Raw genomic sequence first — 16,911 nt, forward strand, 5'->3', positions numbered from 1 at the left:
TGTTTGTAAAATTTTTAAAAAATGTATATCTTGTAATATTAATTAATTACACCATTATTCCCTGGAGACTTATTGTCTTAAAGCGACACGATACAATTCTAAACATCAGGTTCATTATTTAAAATAAGGTTAATCTTCTGGTCACAAATAGACTTACTACTTTCATACTACTACATACTTTTGATATCACCTGATATGTTTTTAGAAAGACACTGCTCAAAAAAATTAAGGGAACACTTAAATCACACATCAGATCTTGATGAACGAGTTATTCAAATTGAAAATCTTTACTGATGTACATTGTACAACCAAAATCATCAACCCACTGAGGGCTGGATTCAAAATCACACCGAAAATCAAAGTAAAAAATTGAAATCACAGGCTGATCCAACTTTTATCACAGCAACTCATAATGTGACTCAGTAGTGTAAATTGCCCCCGTGTGCCTGTATGCACTCCTGACAATGTCTGGGCATGCTCTAATGAGTCAGCGGATGGTGTCATGGGGGATCTCCTCCCAGACCTGGATCAGGGCATCAGTGAGCTCCTGGACAGTCTGTGGTGGTACTTGGCAGCGTCAGATGCAACGATACATAACATCCCATAGGTGCCATAGGGCTTTTCATAGTCTGGCTGGGAAATGGTATATCTGAGATCTGAAGTCTTTACAAAGTGTTTGTTTGTTCTGTATCTAACCATGTGATATCTGATTGATTTAGGTGGATCCATTTGTGTGTGTACATATGTATATGTATATATATATATATATATATATGTGTGTGTGTGTGTGTGTGTGTGTGTGTGTGTATATATATATATATGTATGTATATGTATACATACATGCATATATATATATTGAGAATAGAGAGAATAAGGGTAAAAATGTGGAGCAACCCTCTTTGTGTTTTTGGTTTTTGATTGAGTCACGAGATTTGAACCAATTGATGGTGGGTTGGGTTGGGATCATTGAAAATAGATAGAATAAGTATTGTCATTTTAACAGTGGCAATTCTGCCCAAAATGGAGAGTGTTAGGTTCATCCAGCAGTGGAGGTCATCATCAGTTTTTTTGAATAGTGGAGTGAAGTTGAGTCCAGCTCTGACAGCCTGGGGGAAACATTAATACCTAAATATGTGATGTTACTCGTGCATAAGGGAATAGGTGGTGTATGGGCTACCATATCCCAGCTGTTACTATGTAATGGAGGAATGGAAGATTTGTTGCAGTTAATGGAGTAGTCACAGATATTGGAGTATGATACAGTAAGTTTAATTGTTTCTTGTAGTGATGAGTGAGGGTTTTGTAGGAACAGCAATCAGTCGCATATAAACTGATCTTATGCTGTATTTTGGGTATTTGGATACCTTTTATGCAGATGTTCTGACGAATGGCTGCTGCTAAAGATTTGATGAAAATGGTGAATAGAGAGGGATAGAGTGGGCATCCTTGCCTAGTCCCTCTGTGCAATGTGAAACTTTATGAGGTTTGTCCCTTGGTGATGACAGTGGCTGAAGGAGCTGTGTACAAAATCTTGACTCAGTTAATAAATGATTCCCCAAAGCCAAATCTTTCCAGTGCGGTGAAAAGGTATTTACAGTTTAGTCTATCAAAAGCTTTTTCTGCATCTAAGGTGGCTATGATGGTACCTGCTTGTTGTAATGATGAATAGTGCGTTAAATTAAACAGTCTGCATTACTGGATGCATGTCTACCTTTGATAAATATGAAAAAAGGATCATCAGAGTTTGGGCCATAAGCATTACAGATTGTGACTGAGCTATAGTTGTTTGATATGTTTATGATGATAAAACGTCCTCCAGGATCTTCTGATAGTGGTATTATGGACTAATGAGACTTTTTTGTTTATTAAAATGCATACATATTTGTTTTGTATTGTAAAGAGCAGAAAATAAGTGATCAAATTGTGATGATTTTAATTTCTGATGGTCTGATTCTGATAGATGTGTTTTTTGTAATAAGCATATATCTGTTTGTAGGTTGGCTAAGTGATTCAATACTTTTCATTTTTCTGGCCTGGGAACCAATTCCACAGTAATTCCAGGTTACAAATTTGAGTGATGACATGTTGAAAAGGTTATTATGAGGAACTGGACATTAATGCTTATTTAGGTGTGTGAGTGTAATTGTGTGTGTGTGCCAGTCGGTTGTCAAAGGTGTCCTGTTTCCTGTTTTACAGAGTTCCAGGAGCCTTACTCCTTTCTTTGTAAAGTACCTGGCAATGAAAATGCTGCATTCTGCATACAATGCAAGAGTACATTTTTGGTTGCATGTGGTAGAAAGGTACATTATATATATTATAAAAGATCATATTAAAAATGGCCAAACATAAGCGGTGGCTATAAGCAGGAAGTAGGACAGTTGTGATCTACTTCAGTGGGGAAAATGCTGGTGACAGCCATCTGAATACTCCTGGTAGGTTTTTTGTCGTAAATTTTGTCGTAGACCAAATACATTGTTGGAAAGGTCTTGGCCTGGAGAGTAACATATGTCAATATGAAGAATCTACATGGCTCCTGCTTTGAAATGCTGACCTTTAAACCTTTACCTCAGGGCATGTTTGAAGGCTTATGATTCAGCAACAAAAGGGGCTGCAGACATGGGAGCAACTGTTATAGAAAGCTCTTGACTTCAGCTGTCATGTGAGTATAGTCAACAACTGGGGACCCTCTCAATTATGAGTAAAATATGGTTAAAAGTAATTTTCACCCATTTAATTATTAGATATTTAAATCTGATAACTCAAATATGTTTACCATCCCCTTAAACTCATCAGTGTAAAGTTAATCAGGGATCCTTGTTAACAAAATCAGCTGATGCATCATCACAGACAGACTGGAAATAAACCTGCTAACATTAGCTAGCCCGATTCACTCACCAGCCAACAGTTCACAAAAACTCTGATTTTAATCCCACTGCTTTGGTTGTTAAATTGTCACATTCAGTGGTTCTGTCAGTCAAACTGTCAGGTTTTATCATGTTTTATGTGAGCAGCCCGCTTTCAGAAAAGGACAGTAATAGTAAATCTCAACATTTGACTCATCAGGTCCACCAACCAGACTGACATGGACCATTGACTGGTACTGATAAAATAAAATAAAGAAATAAAAACAAGGATAAAATCTTGTGATTGAATGTTGAGTAATGTAGCTGTTATAGTTAAAAATTAACAACAAATTAGAAAAACAATACAGCTCCTTTTTTCTTTCAGAGTCCCGACTGACAGAAAAAAAACGTGGTGCAGGCACAAAACATACTTCCAATTGAAATATATTTGTTTGACAGTTGTGCTGAGTCTGAGCCTGTCTATGTACAAGAATGTATAGATTAAAGTCTGTGACTATTTCATGAACTGCTGTGAGACTGGGTTGGGTCATTTCACATATTCTGTGAGATCAGGCTGAAGCGGACCCACCGATAAAACACTTTACATGAGTAATCAGTTATCAGCAGACAAAGAACTTAGGAATCCTAACTAATTATGAAGAAAAGAAACTACTAGCTTCACCGTTGGGTGAAAACCTTGCATCTCCAGTCTGGGGGATTTTAATGTTGTAAAATCAGTTTTAAAAAAATCACCTTTTAAGTTGATATTTTGAACTTGTTAGCAAACATTTGCTTATTTCCACATCCAGCAGCTACAGAGCAACATTATTATGTGTTTCTGATCACCTGGTGAATGTAAGTCCAACATTAACTCTACCAATTCCTGAGGGAAATACAGTATCTGTCTCTTTAGCTGCTAAATGCTCCACTATGTTCACCAGCTAGTCTACAGCTAACTGTGTCTGTTTGCTGTTTGGTGCTGAGCAGGTAGTGTACAGTGGGTTTTTAAAGCAGCTTAAAACAGCTGCCTGCTGAGCTGAAAATGACACTATGAGAGCGCTGAGAGTGAACCAGTGAAGTTGCAGCAATGAGCTAAAGTAAAGCCGAGGGGAGCTGTAGAGTCGGGTTCATCACTATGAGCGTCACAAATGCAATTCCCAGCAGAGCGGCCAGTTAGCAGAGATAAAGTTAGCATTGAGCAGCATTATATCTCTCAGGCTTCCATTTACAAACCTTTTTTCCTCATTGAGTCCAGTTATAGTACCAGTATGTAAGGATTAGTTATGCGGATCATTGCAAACTTACCAAGAGCTCCACATAAGCCTGAATGCTGCCAGAGCACATCGGTGGACAGTGAAAAAAACCTCTGAGTCTACCATCTCCATTTCAGCTTGGTATGGGAAACGATTGTGGATGAAGGAGTGAAAAACTACAGCCAAACACTGTTTCTTTCCATTTTCTTTATCATTGTGGACGATGAGGAACTGGGACCTGATTGTGCTCAAGCTGGATGCAGCCGCATAAGTTACAGGGAACACAGACAGGCTGTTGTGCTGTTCTGTAGTTTTCAGAGTTGGCAACATACAATATAATATTCTGTGAGAAAGTCAGGTTTACCAAGCACTGCAAAGTTTGTTGCAGCGCAGAGTTTTCAGTTCTGACGATTCCCACCAGGCACCGGTTGATGCTGCAAAGCCTCTCCAGCTGCAGCGCCTCTCTTTTGGCTGCGGCTGTAACGTAGCTCTGGTGGCTGCTTCCTTTTCCTTACTCTGTTGTGTCCGATTCCACAGCATGATATTTGGCCTCATAACAGTGCTGTAGCCTATATATGATTCCAACATAATATTGTAAAGCTTTTTTTTTTTCAAATACATTTTTGATTCAGCTTTTCTGTCCACCTGAGACTCATAACTGTGGGGGAATTATTTGTGTTCTATGATTCATTATCTTGCCATCTACTATCCTGGGAGCAGTGGGTCATGAGGTGTGACCTATAAACATACTACGTGATTTGGTGAAGGGTTTGAATACTCTCGTCAGGAAGTAGACCGCAGAATTGAGTGGCATTGCATAATGTTTTCACTTGTACTGTAACTCTGTTCTCCTCGATCGAGCTTCAATAAACGTTCCTGCATAAGGCATTCCAATCCTGTGACAAGTTCTTCACTTTAGGTTAACATCCTCTCCATCAGTTCTTTCACATATTGGCATCACAAACAAGGATTCCAAGAGAACAACTGTCTGGTAAGTGCAAAGTTTCTTTTTATCTTGCCTTCCTGAGTCTCTGTTTCTGCAGTTTGGTTGTTAGCATCTAAGGCCTGGGTAAGGTCAGAGCTTCAGTGTCAGGGATGATGCCCTGGCTAAATTCTCTGAGAGTGCTGCTTGGGACAAAATGTGCCATATAAACCTCTCAGTGGATGCTCAAATCAAAATTTATAAGTAAAAATTGTGGGGGGGGGGGATCTAGTGAGATAAATAAGGTTGACTCAATGTGTTTTAATCTTATATAGAGTTTGTATAAAGGAATCAAAAGGCTGTGGTTGTAAATGTGAGAAAAAAGACTGGGGGGTGTTTTCTCAAACCCCTGCAGCACCACAACAGGGTGCTTTTTTCCAGGGCAGTGTTAAAGCTGTGCTCGACACAGACAGGACCCACAGTGAGGTTAACCCTTTGGGAAGATGGTCTGGGGTAAGCTGAAAGAGGCTTATTCTCGGTTAATCAATACTGGTGGTGAGTCTGTGTCCGTTGGGAAAGTAGGTTCTTCTTGCTTTTGGTTTCAGAGACCTAGGTGCCAAGTTTTATATTTGTGTGAAGGTGAAATTCGTTCTGAGTTTTTGCTTATATTGGTCTCAAATCACCAACACTGCAAAGAAAAAAGAAAATAAAGAGTATGGAGACTGATGATGCTGCTGGAGCTGCTTGTCTTACCGTGAATGCTGTGAATATGTGCTGATGCAGTGTTTTATGTTGTGTATGTGTTTAATGCTTTAAAAATGAACAATACTCAACAACAACAATAAAAGTACAGATGTAAAACAAGAAAAGCAACAAAATAACTGCAGCAACAAGCAAACAGAGAGACAATCACAGTCACAGTGCTCCCGATTTCATAATGCAGTGTAATGCAATGTTTTCTCCACACATGCCTACGGAAACTATAAGTAGACAAAGAGGTTGGAAAAACGTCTTTCCTTTTACTTCTCTTATGTGTGAATGGACAAAGACTGAATAGCCTTTTTAGGGGTCATTTAATAAGAATAAGCTTCAAATAGCTAAAATGAATGTTAATCCCAGCAAAGGTCATCCATCCATCCTAACTCTAACCCTAACAGACAGATGAGGATTTCATTTTGCTTGCTGTGGCTGCTGTGGCTCGGAAGAAGGAGAGAGAGAGAGAGAGAGAGAGAGAGGTGAACAAGAGGAAATTCATAAAGCTTCAGTGGTGGTGGTATATATATATATATATATATATATATATATATATATATATATATATATATATATAATTAAATAATAATAATATATATAATTAAATAATAATATATATATCATTAAATAATAATTATTTGTTATTTTAATAATTTGATATAGTGTTTCTATAGATGATTGTAGTAAAAACGCTGATTAACTGGTTGTAAAAGTCAAAGTGAAGCTCTTTTGCAGAATCACAGAGTAGCCGAATCTCTCAGTAGATTGAATAGACTGTAAAGACTGAATGGATGTTTTAAGTCATATTAGATGAGTAATGAATGTTTGTCGCTAATGTATTACAAAATATCACTGAGTTTGGTGTAGCAGCTTTTTCTCAAGGACAGACTGTTGTTGAATGAGTTTATGGTTTTATTTTAGTTGTTTTTGTCATTTTATCATATTATTGTGTCTCTCTTCTTTTCTTTCAGTTCTCTGGATTCTGGCGCTACAGCAGCGTCCCTGAATGCCCACTACAGACCACTCATGTGGAGACACCCAGCGGCAGATTGGTACAACTGCAGCTACTTTTTTTTAAAAATTAAAAACTAGTGGTGCAATGGATTGTAGTTGATCCATGATACGTACGGATCGCCCCCCACTGTTCGGCACGCCTGTGAACCGCAGATTAATTGCAAAATTTAATGTCGCATTAAAGACAAAGTAAACAAACTGCTGTAAGTACAAGTCATGGACAGACAGCGTGTCGCTAACAGGGATTTTGAAGAGTAACGATCAAACCAGCATTTAACGGATCCAAAGTGACACCTGCAGGTATTTTTACACACTGTTTAATGTGCTGCATCTGAGCAGCTAATTAGCTACGTAGCTGCTAACTGGCGTTAGCGGTGAATGTTTGTTTGGTGGCTCATTCAACAAACTGAGCCGTAGAACAAGACGTGTTTGTAAGTTATGAAGTTTTGATGATGTGGACACAGACTGTTGTTTCATTCACTAACATGTTTATAAGAGGAAGGTATCAGGCCTCATATTGCAATTTAATTTAACAATTGAGCTTTGAATATTTTATATATTTTAAGGTTTTATTTAAACATTGGACATCTTGAATGTTGTTTTCATTTAAGACCATGGGCAAAAGTTCCTTTTATTGTTTTATTTGTCTCCCCGAAAAATGATCCAATCCGTGACTCAAATCCGTGATATGATCTGAACCGATCTGTTGCACCCTTAGTAAAAACAAAACTAACAGTGATCAAAATCACATTTTTTTTTGTTTTTATTTCACACTTGCTTTGGCAATAAGGCCCCTTTGAAATGAACACTGAATTGTTAGAGAGGTAATACAGAATTGTGCAAAAAGTTTGTTTTTTGGTTTCCAGCACAGATTTCCTCTCTTTTCCACAAGAGTAACGTGTAGGTTTAAATAAAAGTGCTAAGGGTCACTGTCTTTCATCAGTAGCCCACAGGCTCTTCTAGTTAGACAGAGCCTATTCACATTGTTTAATAGATTGTTTATAAGAAATTGTTTAATAAAAAAATTTGACATTACATAAAACATTGAAAAGAATTGACTTTGAATTGAATTAACTTTATATTGGCCTGTTTTCAAAATCTGTACGACTTGCAAACTTCTCAATTTAAAATATTGTAAAGTATAAGAGAGTCACTTGACTTTAAAATATATTTCTAATGAATAAACTTTGCATGTTTTTTGAAATCTGTGTGCTGCTTCATGGGGACGAAGAAGATCAACTTCTGCTGCTAAGGTCACATGATTTCCTGTCAACTGCGGAGGCAGAGGTCCAAGATGTCTGCCTCAGTGTTTTCCGTGTTTTACCTGTAGCTAGGTACTCTTGTCAAAACCTGGCGCTGTTCCTGGTGGGCTTGAGTCGCGCATGCGCAAGTGGTTACACCATCTTGGACAGCTAGGTATGGCAACTCCACTTGGACAAACCACATGTTGCCACTACAGGACTTCAGTCTGTCACTACATGATCTGAGTGTAAGTCATGTAATAACTCATATGCTGTGAAAAATGTGTGTAAAATCCACGGTTGACACTCAGCTCGTGTACTGACAGACTCAAATCCAGTAGTGGTTTGTCCAAGTGGTATTGCTGTACCCAGCTGTCAAAGATGGCGGATCCACTCGTGTTTGCGAGACTCAAATCCACGGTTGACGGTCAAATTGTGTAGTGACACCTGCTTTTATGTGAACTGAAAATGCAGAGCTGCTGGTTTAGTGGTTTTACATTTTACAGATGATACATAATTTACCATGTTCACTAAAATGTGTGTGTTTGTTTTATACATTTACACTTGTTACATTTTAAAGCCTGAAATTGCTTTCAACAAATATTTGAGGAATTTAATATATTTTTATTTTATGGCTATTATGGTAGAAAAAGTGGCAATTGGGTTTTTGCCAAGCAGCAACCTCTGGGGCTGTAAAATGAGGCCAATGCGGAAGTGCCACAAACTGCAGTCCCTTGAATGGCCACTTGAGGCTGGTTCCAAAAGCGAGTCATTCCCCATAGACCCCCATGTTAAAATGCCCAACTTTACAGCAGAAATGTTTACAGCCTGGTACAAAAAATGGTTTTGGTCTCTATAACTAATTTACCCTTCCACCAACGGGTGACGTCACGGTAACTACGTCCATATTTTTATACAGGCTATGGTTTTTGCGCGTATTTAGCTTATTGTGTTTTCTCACTTTTCTGCATTCAACAGCTCCCGTCCTTTTTTCTGAGTAGTATTGCTGTAACGGCAGGGAGTGCTGGCTCTTTAAAAATGTGCCTTAAAATGCATAGTAAACCTAACACCATGTGGAAAAGGAGAATAACTACCCTCTAAATGTGTTTGTTCTTGCCTGATTCTGATCCCAGGGATGGTGTGCAGTTCTCTGTGCAGATCCTGCTGCTGCAACACAAGCAGCATCAGAGTCTGTACAGTCTAAAAAAAGGTATCACACAAATAATTTCAGAAAATTACATCAAAACCAATATTTTATTTTATGTATAGCAATACCATTTACATATTAAATAACACTATATTAGAATGCTTTGATATAGCTTTCAACGAAACAAAAAAAGAAATCCATCGTTTTGTCTAATTTCATGTTACAAAAGAGGAAGGAACAGCCACCATTGCAAAACAGGTCAATGGATAGGAAATCATCTAGTGACTCGCAAGAGAGCTATTCTATTGTACACATCTGACAACAGAATCATAGCCTCCAGAGGATGAAAATCAAATGCAAAGAAATCAAAAGAGGAGGACATTGTAATATCACAATCACTGCCTGATCGTTAATAGAGGGCGTGAATCTGGAAATTGGAATGTGATGATGACCACAAGCTGGACGGACAGCCACTTGGCTTCCACAGGATCCACCACTAACAGCGACGCCATGAGTGAGTTCAAATGAGAGACAAAAGATTAATCTGAAAATATTTGTGACTGTGGACCAGACACGTGTCAGATTGGAAACCTTGCAAGAGTTTTGTGGTACACATAAAGTCAGGAAATGGCAAAAGAATTAATATTAGAAAAGAGAAATACGGCAAATTTGGATGATGCAATTTCAAAACCTAAATAATGGAACATTTCCTCTGACAGTCAATACATACACAGTTCTCAGAGAAGGGCTGGGTTACAGAGGCAACAAAATATATGTACATTTCTTATTAACAGTACAACTGTGTGCGCTTCAAAGGCAACACAAAACACTTTTCATTTGGAAAAGATCATAATGATCAGAATCGCTTGAAAATGGGGACTGGAAAAATGACAGAGTAACCATCTTAAGGTCCTGGTCACACCAGTATTTATAACAGTGAAATTTTGGAAACCAGTTCATTTTAGTGGATTCGGTGTGATCAGTGGATTAGCTCACAGAGGCAAGACAATGTACATTGAGATAATGCAGTGTTTTCCAGTTTGGTGAACTGTGACATGCTAATTCATGTCATTCAACAATTGTAAACTCTTTCCACCGCTCAGACCTCAGGCATTTGAGGGAACAGAGATAGAGAGTCCAAAATGGAGGAAGCTAGCATATTAGTTGTATCACACCATGTAACTTGATATAACTCTGCTCTGTTAGAGTACAAGCTGTTCCACAAAATCTTGAATGAACTGTTTTAACTAAGTCAACTGCTAGCAAGACAACTAGCGTGACTATTTTGGCTAGCTAGAACAAGTATGTTATTGGCTAACTAGCATGCTAGAAGTTAGCTTAGCAGCCACAGTGGCACATCCATTTTTCAAGCAAATGAATTTTGCTGTGCCACATTCTGGTGTGACCTAGCGCTTAGGCAAAGTGTGTTTTTCACAAATAAATGAAAGAAATGTCCCAGACACAGAAAATGTTTGTAGCTGTTAGTTTTAAATCATGGAGCCCCCATTCTAAAAGATTTTACTGCTAGAGAAGCAAATTGACATCTGTAATGTCTGCTCAGTTTATCTTTAGATGCATCACTTTATCCCTTTATGATGTACAACAATAATTGCAAGTAAGGACTTGCTGAAGTTAAAGCAAACTGATGCTGAAGTGAGACTGATGTAAACTTGTGTAAGGACATTGATATAAATACAGATATGGTGTTAGGGGGGTTGGGCATCCATTCAAGGGAGAAAAGCTTGCCCAACATCTTTTTTTTCTGCACGAGAAGGATTCAAGTCTTTGGTAAAAGTTTTAAAACAAAATCAAAATACATTTGTCCCCATCGCTGTTTTACCATTCGACACATTATCTATTTTGTGCTGTGTGAAAAAAACGTTTTCACATTTTCATTCAAAATGCAAAAACCACAAGTGTTCATTTCACGCCATCGATCACAGAGGTATAGAATATCATCAAAATCAGCGGTTAAATTAGAACATCCTCATGTCAAAGAAATGTGGAAGTGTAGATGTACGTGTGTGTGTGTGTGTGTGTGTGTGTGTGTGTATGTGTGAGGGGTTGCTGCAGCTAAAGCAGGAAACATTTCAGACTCTGCTCTTTGCTTATAGGCCACAAAACCACTGAAAAATACATCTGTGGAGAGAAGTAAGTGTGGAATGGAAACTATGTACACAAGGCCTTGGGAGGTTGGAGTGAGTGATCACACCTCTGTCAGCGAGCACGGATCTTGAACTGGCCTCCACCTGTTCTGTTTTCATCAACATACTGTTGAAAATGAAGATTTGCCAATGCAGTCAGTTAAATAATAATAATACACAGTGGACATACATTGTTAAAGAGAGCACTTGGCAGTTTAATCAGAGCCCTGGATTTGAACATGGTGGATGCTTTTGTCAAGAAACTAGTGAAACTTTTAAGATTAGACAGTTTATGCCTATGTTTCTGTGTGTTTATGGCTGGCTTAATGAGAAGAGCAACACTTTGTCCACGTGGTAAATGCATTGTGTAACAGCTGCCTATTAGTTATAATTTCAAGGATATGGCTGACAATATTCTATAAATATTTTACTGTCAAAAAATCCAGTCAAAATTCTCAAACCAACAATGAATTGATCTACTAATCCAAAGTTGGATATATCTTATTCCTCTGTCACAGAGCTCCATTAAAACTCATCAGGTAGCCACACTGTTGCACTGGATGACATGTTCCTTCATTACCATGAACACACACACTGTAGTTTATTTTGACTCAATCCCACACACACCGTCCTGCTGCCAGAAATACTAGAGCAGCAAATGTGGATGAATCTGCAGCTGAAAATAGTCCCCAACAAATGCACTATTTCCTCCTGTTTGAGTAATGTTTGTTAAAAACTACAGTGCCCAACTGTTTTAGTGAATTAAGAGTGTTTTTTGAAAGAAAAAAAGAAAATTGTGAGGGTTATTGTCTTCGGTAGGAACCGATGTGCTTAGGGCTGAGAGACACAAACAGACTAGGGAAGTCAGAAAGTATTGAGAGGTGGTATATGACATTGTTGGTTTTGGTCTTTTTGATGGAATTTGTTGACAATAAGAAAGATAGAAAAATGCCAGACTTATCCTTTAGACAGAGGAGTAGGGGTGGGTTTTCAAAGATCTGCTTATTGATTCTGGTTTTTATCAAATAAGAACCAGAAATAAGAATTTCATTGTTATATAAGTTGAGTAAGAAAAGAAACTAAAAAATGATGAACGCAACAACTACATTTACTTTCAGCACATTAAAGCAGCTGTGACATGAATGGTGTTCTTTTTCATTAAAATCAAGACAAATGTGAATATTCTTGTTAAGAAAAAAATTGAATATTTTTCACTCGATTTAATTGGAGTTTAACACTGATATTAATGCACTGATTACATGTTTATGTATCACTTACTGTCTTCTGTGAAATTTAGCCACACCTTTGAACGCTAGCTCTGATCCGCCATATTGTAAACACTATACAAGAGAGGATATACAGGTGGTTTAGATGTGAGATCAGCTGGTCCGAATTGAAATGTAAAGTCAGGAATCTGTGAGTGGATTCAAAATCATAACCAACAAATTCCAGCTCTTTGAAGACAACCCTACTGAGGTTGCAGGGTGATGGAAAATGCAGCATTTTGCTATGATTCATCAGAGGACAAATTACACATACAGTATGCTGTAGTAAAATCACAGCTTCCTATCCAATTTGCAAATTAAGGAAAAATATGAGATTCTTACACCATGAGCAATTATCAAAGAGGTACTACAGACTCTTTAAAGCTGAAGATAAGGATTATTTAGCTGAATTTTTCAATCCAGACAACATAAGCACAAATAAAATTAATAAATTTGAAAAAGAAACATCCTAGCTCACTGTGTTGAGGCTAGTCAAATGTGGACTAGACTAACACTGAGAACTCAAAGACTGTTTTAAACCCTGTTTCAGATTTCTAAAACCTAACCAACTTGTTGCATAGAGCTTGTTGTTGAGTCTGCTGTTCCCTTGTAGATCATACTGATTCAGTCCTGTAGTGACACATAACTACAGGTAGCTGTGAGTAAACAAGGGGCTCCACATACAGGCCTCCATGTTCTTAATCCGTGCTTGTCTGTCAGAATGCACCTATGACCGAAAAAAACAAGAACTTTTCAAAAATATGAGGAATGGCATGTTGTTGCATCATCTGAAGTTCATTCAATGTTTCAAATGTAAAAATTTGGAGGTGTTTGTATGTGTGTGTTTGTACGTGTGAGTTCAGATGACATAGCAGCATACAAGAACGTAGAGGACTGAGGGAGTCCGCTTCCAGACGGCTGTGGATCAGCTGTGAATACTGGAGTGGTAAACTATCGGACGCAGTGAAAATCAACTGGCCTGAGACGAGAGGCCACAAAGGACATGTACAAAAATCACAAAGTTATTATGATAAGGATATATTTATATATGTATACATACAGTATTTCCATATATTAAAAAGCATAATATGAATTATACAAAGAAATAATAAAAGTTCACAGTAGCAGTTATTACACCACCTTAGGATTTCTAACATGGATGTGACTCACTAATAAGAGGGAGAGTGACATCAAAACAAGGCAAAAAAAAAAAAAAAAGGTGAAGAGGAAATTAATTTTGTAAAACAAGAGCTACTTGTCTGTGGCAATAGGTTCCAAGATCTTGGTTCTCGTGATAAATGAGTGGTAATATGAGTAGTATAGATGAGCAGGGAAGAGGAGGAGGTTACGCTGAGCTGAAGTCAAACAGCATTTTGTTACTGAGGCGGAGACGAGTTCATGCCTTCCTCCCTCCACTGTCTTAAATCAACGATACGTGGCAGGCAGAACAATGTCCTTCACAGAAGCAGTTGGTTTAATAAGGGCCAAAGCTGTGGAATGTCAAAAAAAATCAGAGCTTGAGTGGAAAAAAAACGCCAAGTGAGTCAGCTGTAGTATAGGCAGTAACACTGACATTATATAGTGCAAACAAGAAAAGACAGAAAAGTGTTTCTCGTTGCCTACGGCGCCGTTGTGAAACTTAAACACGCAGGTGCAAACCCTTCAGTAGGAGAACATTAAGACATAAAATGGCGAAAAAAATAAATATCAAAAACTTTTCAGTGTAAAAAAGTAATCAGGTTATTCATTTTAACCAAGAGTCTGGCAAAAAAGGCCTCAAAAAGTCTTGTCCACAATAGTTCCTTGACGGTTTACAAAGTTAAGTGCCTCTTTCATGGGCTCAGGGAGCTCGCAGGGTGTTTGGACCCACAGGACGCCCTCAGCTCAGCTCTGGCCCCTGAAGGGCCTCTCAGACCAGTGACTCCATGCTCTCTGCCTGGTCGGACTGGTCTGACATGGACGCCATGGTCCCATTAATGTTCCTGGCCAGAGGACCCGAGACGCTCTCCTTGGTGCTGACGAGGCTGAGCAGAGCTTTGTATAGGTACTGATACTGATCCTGGGGACCGGTTCACACACACAGACAGACAGAGACAAAGACAGCCAAAGAGAAGAACGACAGAGAGGAGATCAGGTGAGAACAATAAATGAGCAGCATGCTTTACCATACCAGAATAATGCTGTTTTTTCTTCTCAAACTCAGCACAATTCTAACAAACTGACATTTGAAAAAATACCATCAACAACCACACACTGTAGCATAGACCGTCATGGAAGCCAGCAAATTTGCTCTCAGGTTGATGCTTAAGTCTTTTTTTTAATTTTGATTGGTGGCAATCAGCCATGGTATATGCAGGATAATCCACTCTGACCTGTGACATTATGAAAAATATCACATTTCACTCTTTTCCTACACTCTTTGCACATCTTCTATCAAGGGATTGTTAAGAAGTAAAGTTAAACTGGGATCACAGGAGATCATCTACATTGCAGGTGTCAAGACTCACAATGTCAGTAAAGACTCCTGGCCTCATGAGGTTGATCATCTTGGCCACTTGATAGACATCAACGGCACCTTCACTTTCCAGCTGCTGAGACAGGGTGGTGAGAGCACATAACATGCCGGCGGACACTGCTCCCAACCTGATCACCACACACACACAAACACACACACACACACACACACACACACAGGGTTTGGGGTTAGCTTGCATGCCTTCAGTAATAATATAATAAATGTATCTCCTGCACTAGTTCAGTGTACAGATTTTGCCATTTTGGGCACAAGTAGAAAGCTCATGAAGTTATTACATTTTCTCTATTCTGTATGCTCAACTTAGTTTAAAGGTGTCATTAGAGGAAAGCTAATGGAGCATCCAAAATTACACCAAACAAAATGTACTGTTGGGCCTATTTGTAGATGGAAATCACAGTATGAGGGAAACCACTCACGGTTGCTCCGTTTAATGTCATCTAACTGCTTTTTATATTTTATGGTTTACATTATCATCAGTATAGCAAAATGCCTTTAAACAGTATTGTGTGCACAGAAATTCTGCATATAAATGACCCACTGTTGTGGAGAAGAATAGGACATTTAGTAAAAACTTGCGACCAACATCAATGTTTTTTTTTAAATAGCATGCCCAATGATATTAGTCGCAGTTTGTTCCAAAACATATTCATTCATTTGGTGTTTTGATGGTGGAAAGCATGTGGCTCCAAAGTTCAGTTGGGTTGAGATCTGCTATGATACACATCATTTTATTCTTCCTTTATTGAGGTTTTTAGTTTTAGTTGTCACCTGTCTGTATGTGTGTATATGTGTTTCACCAGATTCTTACACTTCTTTTGGTGTCATTAACAAGTATAATTCCTAATCAAGGTTGTCCACCAATGATCAAACACCATCAGAAAGATTTAACACTCTGGAGACTGTTAATTCATCGGTGAATAACACAGTATCTTATTTATGTCTGTACACCATAAAATAATATTGTCAGTGATTTACAGGCATACATGATGTACTTTCATTGAAAAAGCCACAAAAACCAATTGGGATCAAATCATTTTATATGTAAATAGGCAGCATTATAGTTCAGTTTCTAACATTTTCTGCTGTATTTGTGTGTATAAATGGTGAAATAGTTTTTACAACCTTGAACCGTTCTGTAGTAATATCTTGATTGATTATCACTAAAGATTTGTAAAAATGTTATGGGTGCCTGTGTCATTTTTCTTGTTAGTTTCCTGGTAGCTTTCACTGTATTTTGCAAAACTGACAAACTTGTAAGTGTAAGTGCTTTCTGTCACTGCAGGATATACTGCTGCACTTTCACTGACCACCATTACTCAGGGTCAGAGCCCGTCTCTGATCCCCCCAGGAGGACATATCTGTGGTATGGCTGCCATTTTCCTCTTTTCAACGTTTCACCAAAGATCTTACTGCTGCTGCCTCCCCTGACTGAATCTCTGAGATTATACCCAATGGCTACAGGAAAATCATTCTCTGGACCCAAAAACCTCCTGATCTGGAAGCACTGTGTAGACGAGATGTCCTTGACAGCATCTCAGGCTGGGAGTGAAAACCGTCCTAAATCATGGATGTCACCTCTGAGATTAAAGATTTATTAGTGTGTGAATCCACCTGAGGATGACAGCTCAGCCCGGTGTGAGGCTCTCTAGAGAACGCTGGGTTCCCTTTACAATGTAAAGGGTCTCCTCTTCCATTAGCAGCCCTGTCAGGAGCACCACAGAAACCGCTGCTAACAACCCCTGCCTGGCTGAATAATGAGTGTGCAGACAATTAGGACGAGTTTTAACTGACA

The 16,911-nt window shown here is 38.5% G+C and overlaps 1 protein-coding gene across 1 annotated transcript in view; it reads right to left on the reverse strand.

Moving 5' to 3' along the window:
* Nucleotides 1–9,316: 9,316 nt before the first annotated feature.
* The window catches only part of LOC122981010 (receptor-type tyrosine-protein phosphatase gamma-like), a 489,168-nt gene continuing 481,573 nt past the window's right edge, over nucleotides 9,317–16,911 (reverse strand). Inside the window, exons 28-29 of the mRNA XM_044349485.1 lie at nucleotides 15,091–15,226; nucleotides 9,317–14,642 (exon numbers count right to left, since the gene is read on the reverse strand). Of these exons, the coding sequence (XP_044205420.1) occupies nucleotides 14,493–14,642; nucleotides 15,091–15,226 (286 nt within the window). The 3' untranslated portion in view covers nucleotides 9,317–14,492. The remainder of the gene's footprint in view (nucleotides 14,643–15,090; nucleotides 15,227–16,911) is intronic.

Source organism: Thunnus albacares, chromosome 4 (genome assembly GCF_914725855.1).
Source record: "Thunnus albacares chromosome 4, fThuAlb1.1, whole genome shotgun sequence".
Lineage (NCBI taxonomy): Eukaryota > Metazoa > Chordata > Actinopteri > Scombriformes > Scombridae > Thunnus > Thunnus albacares.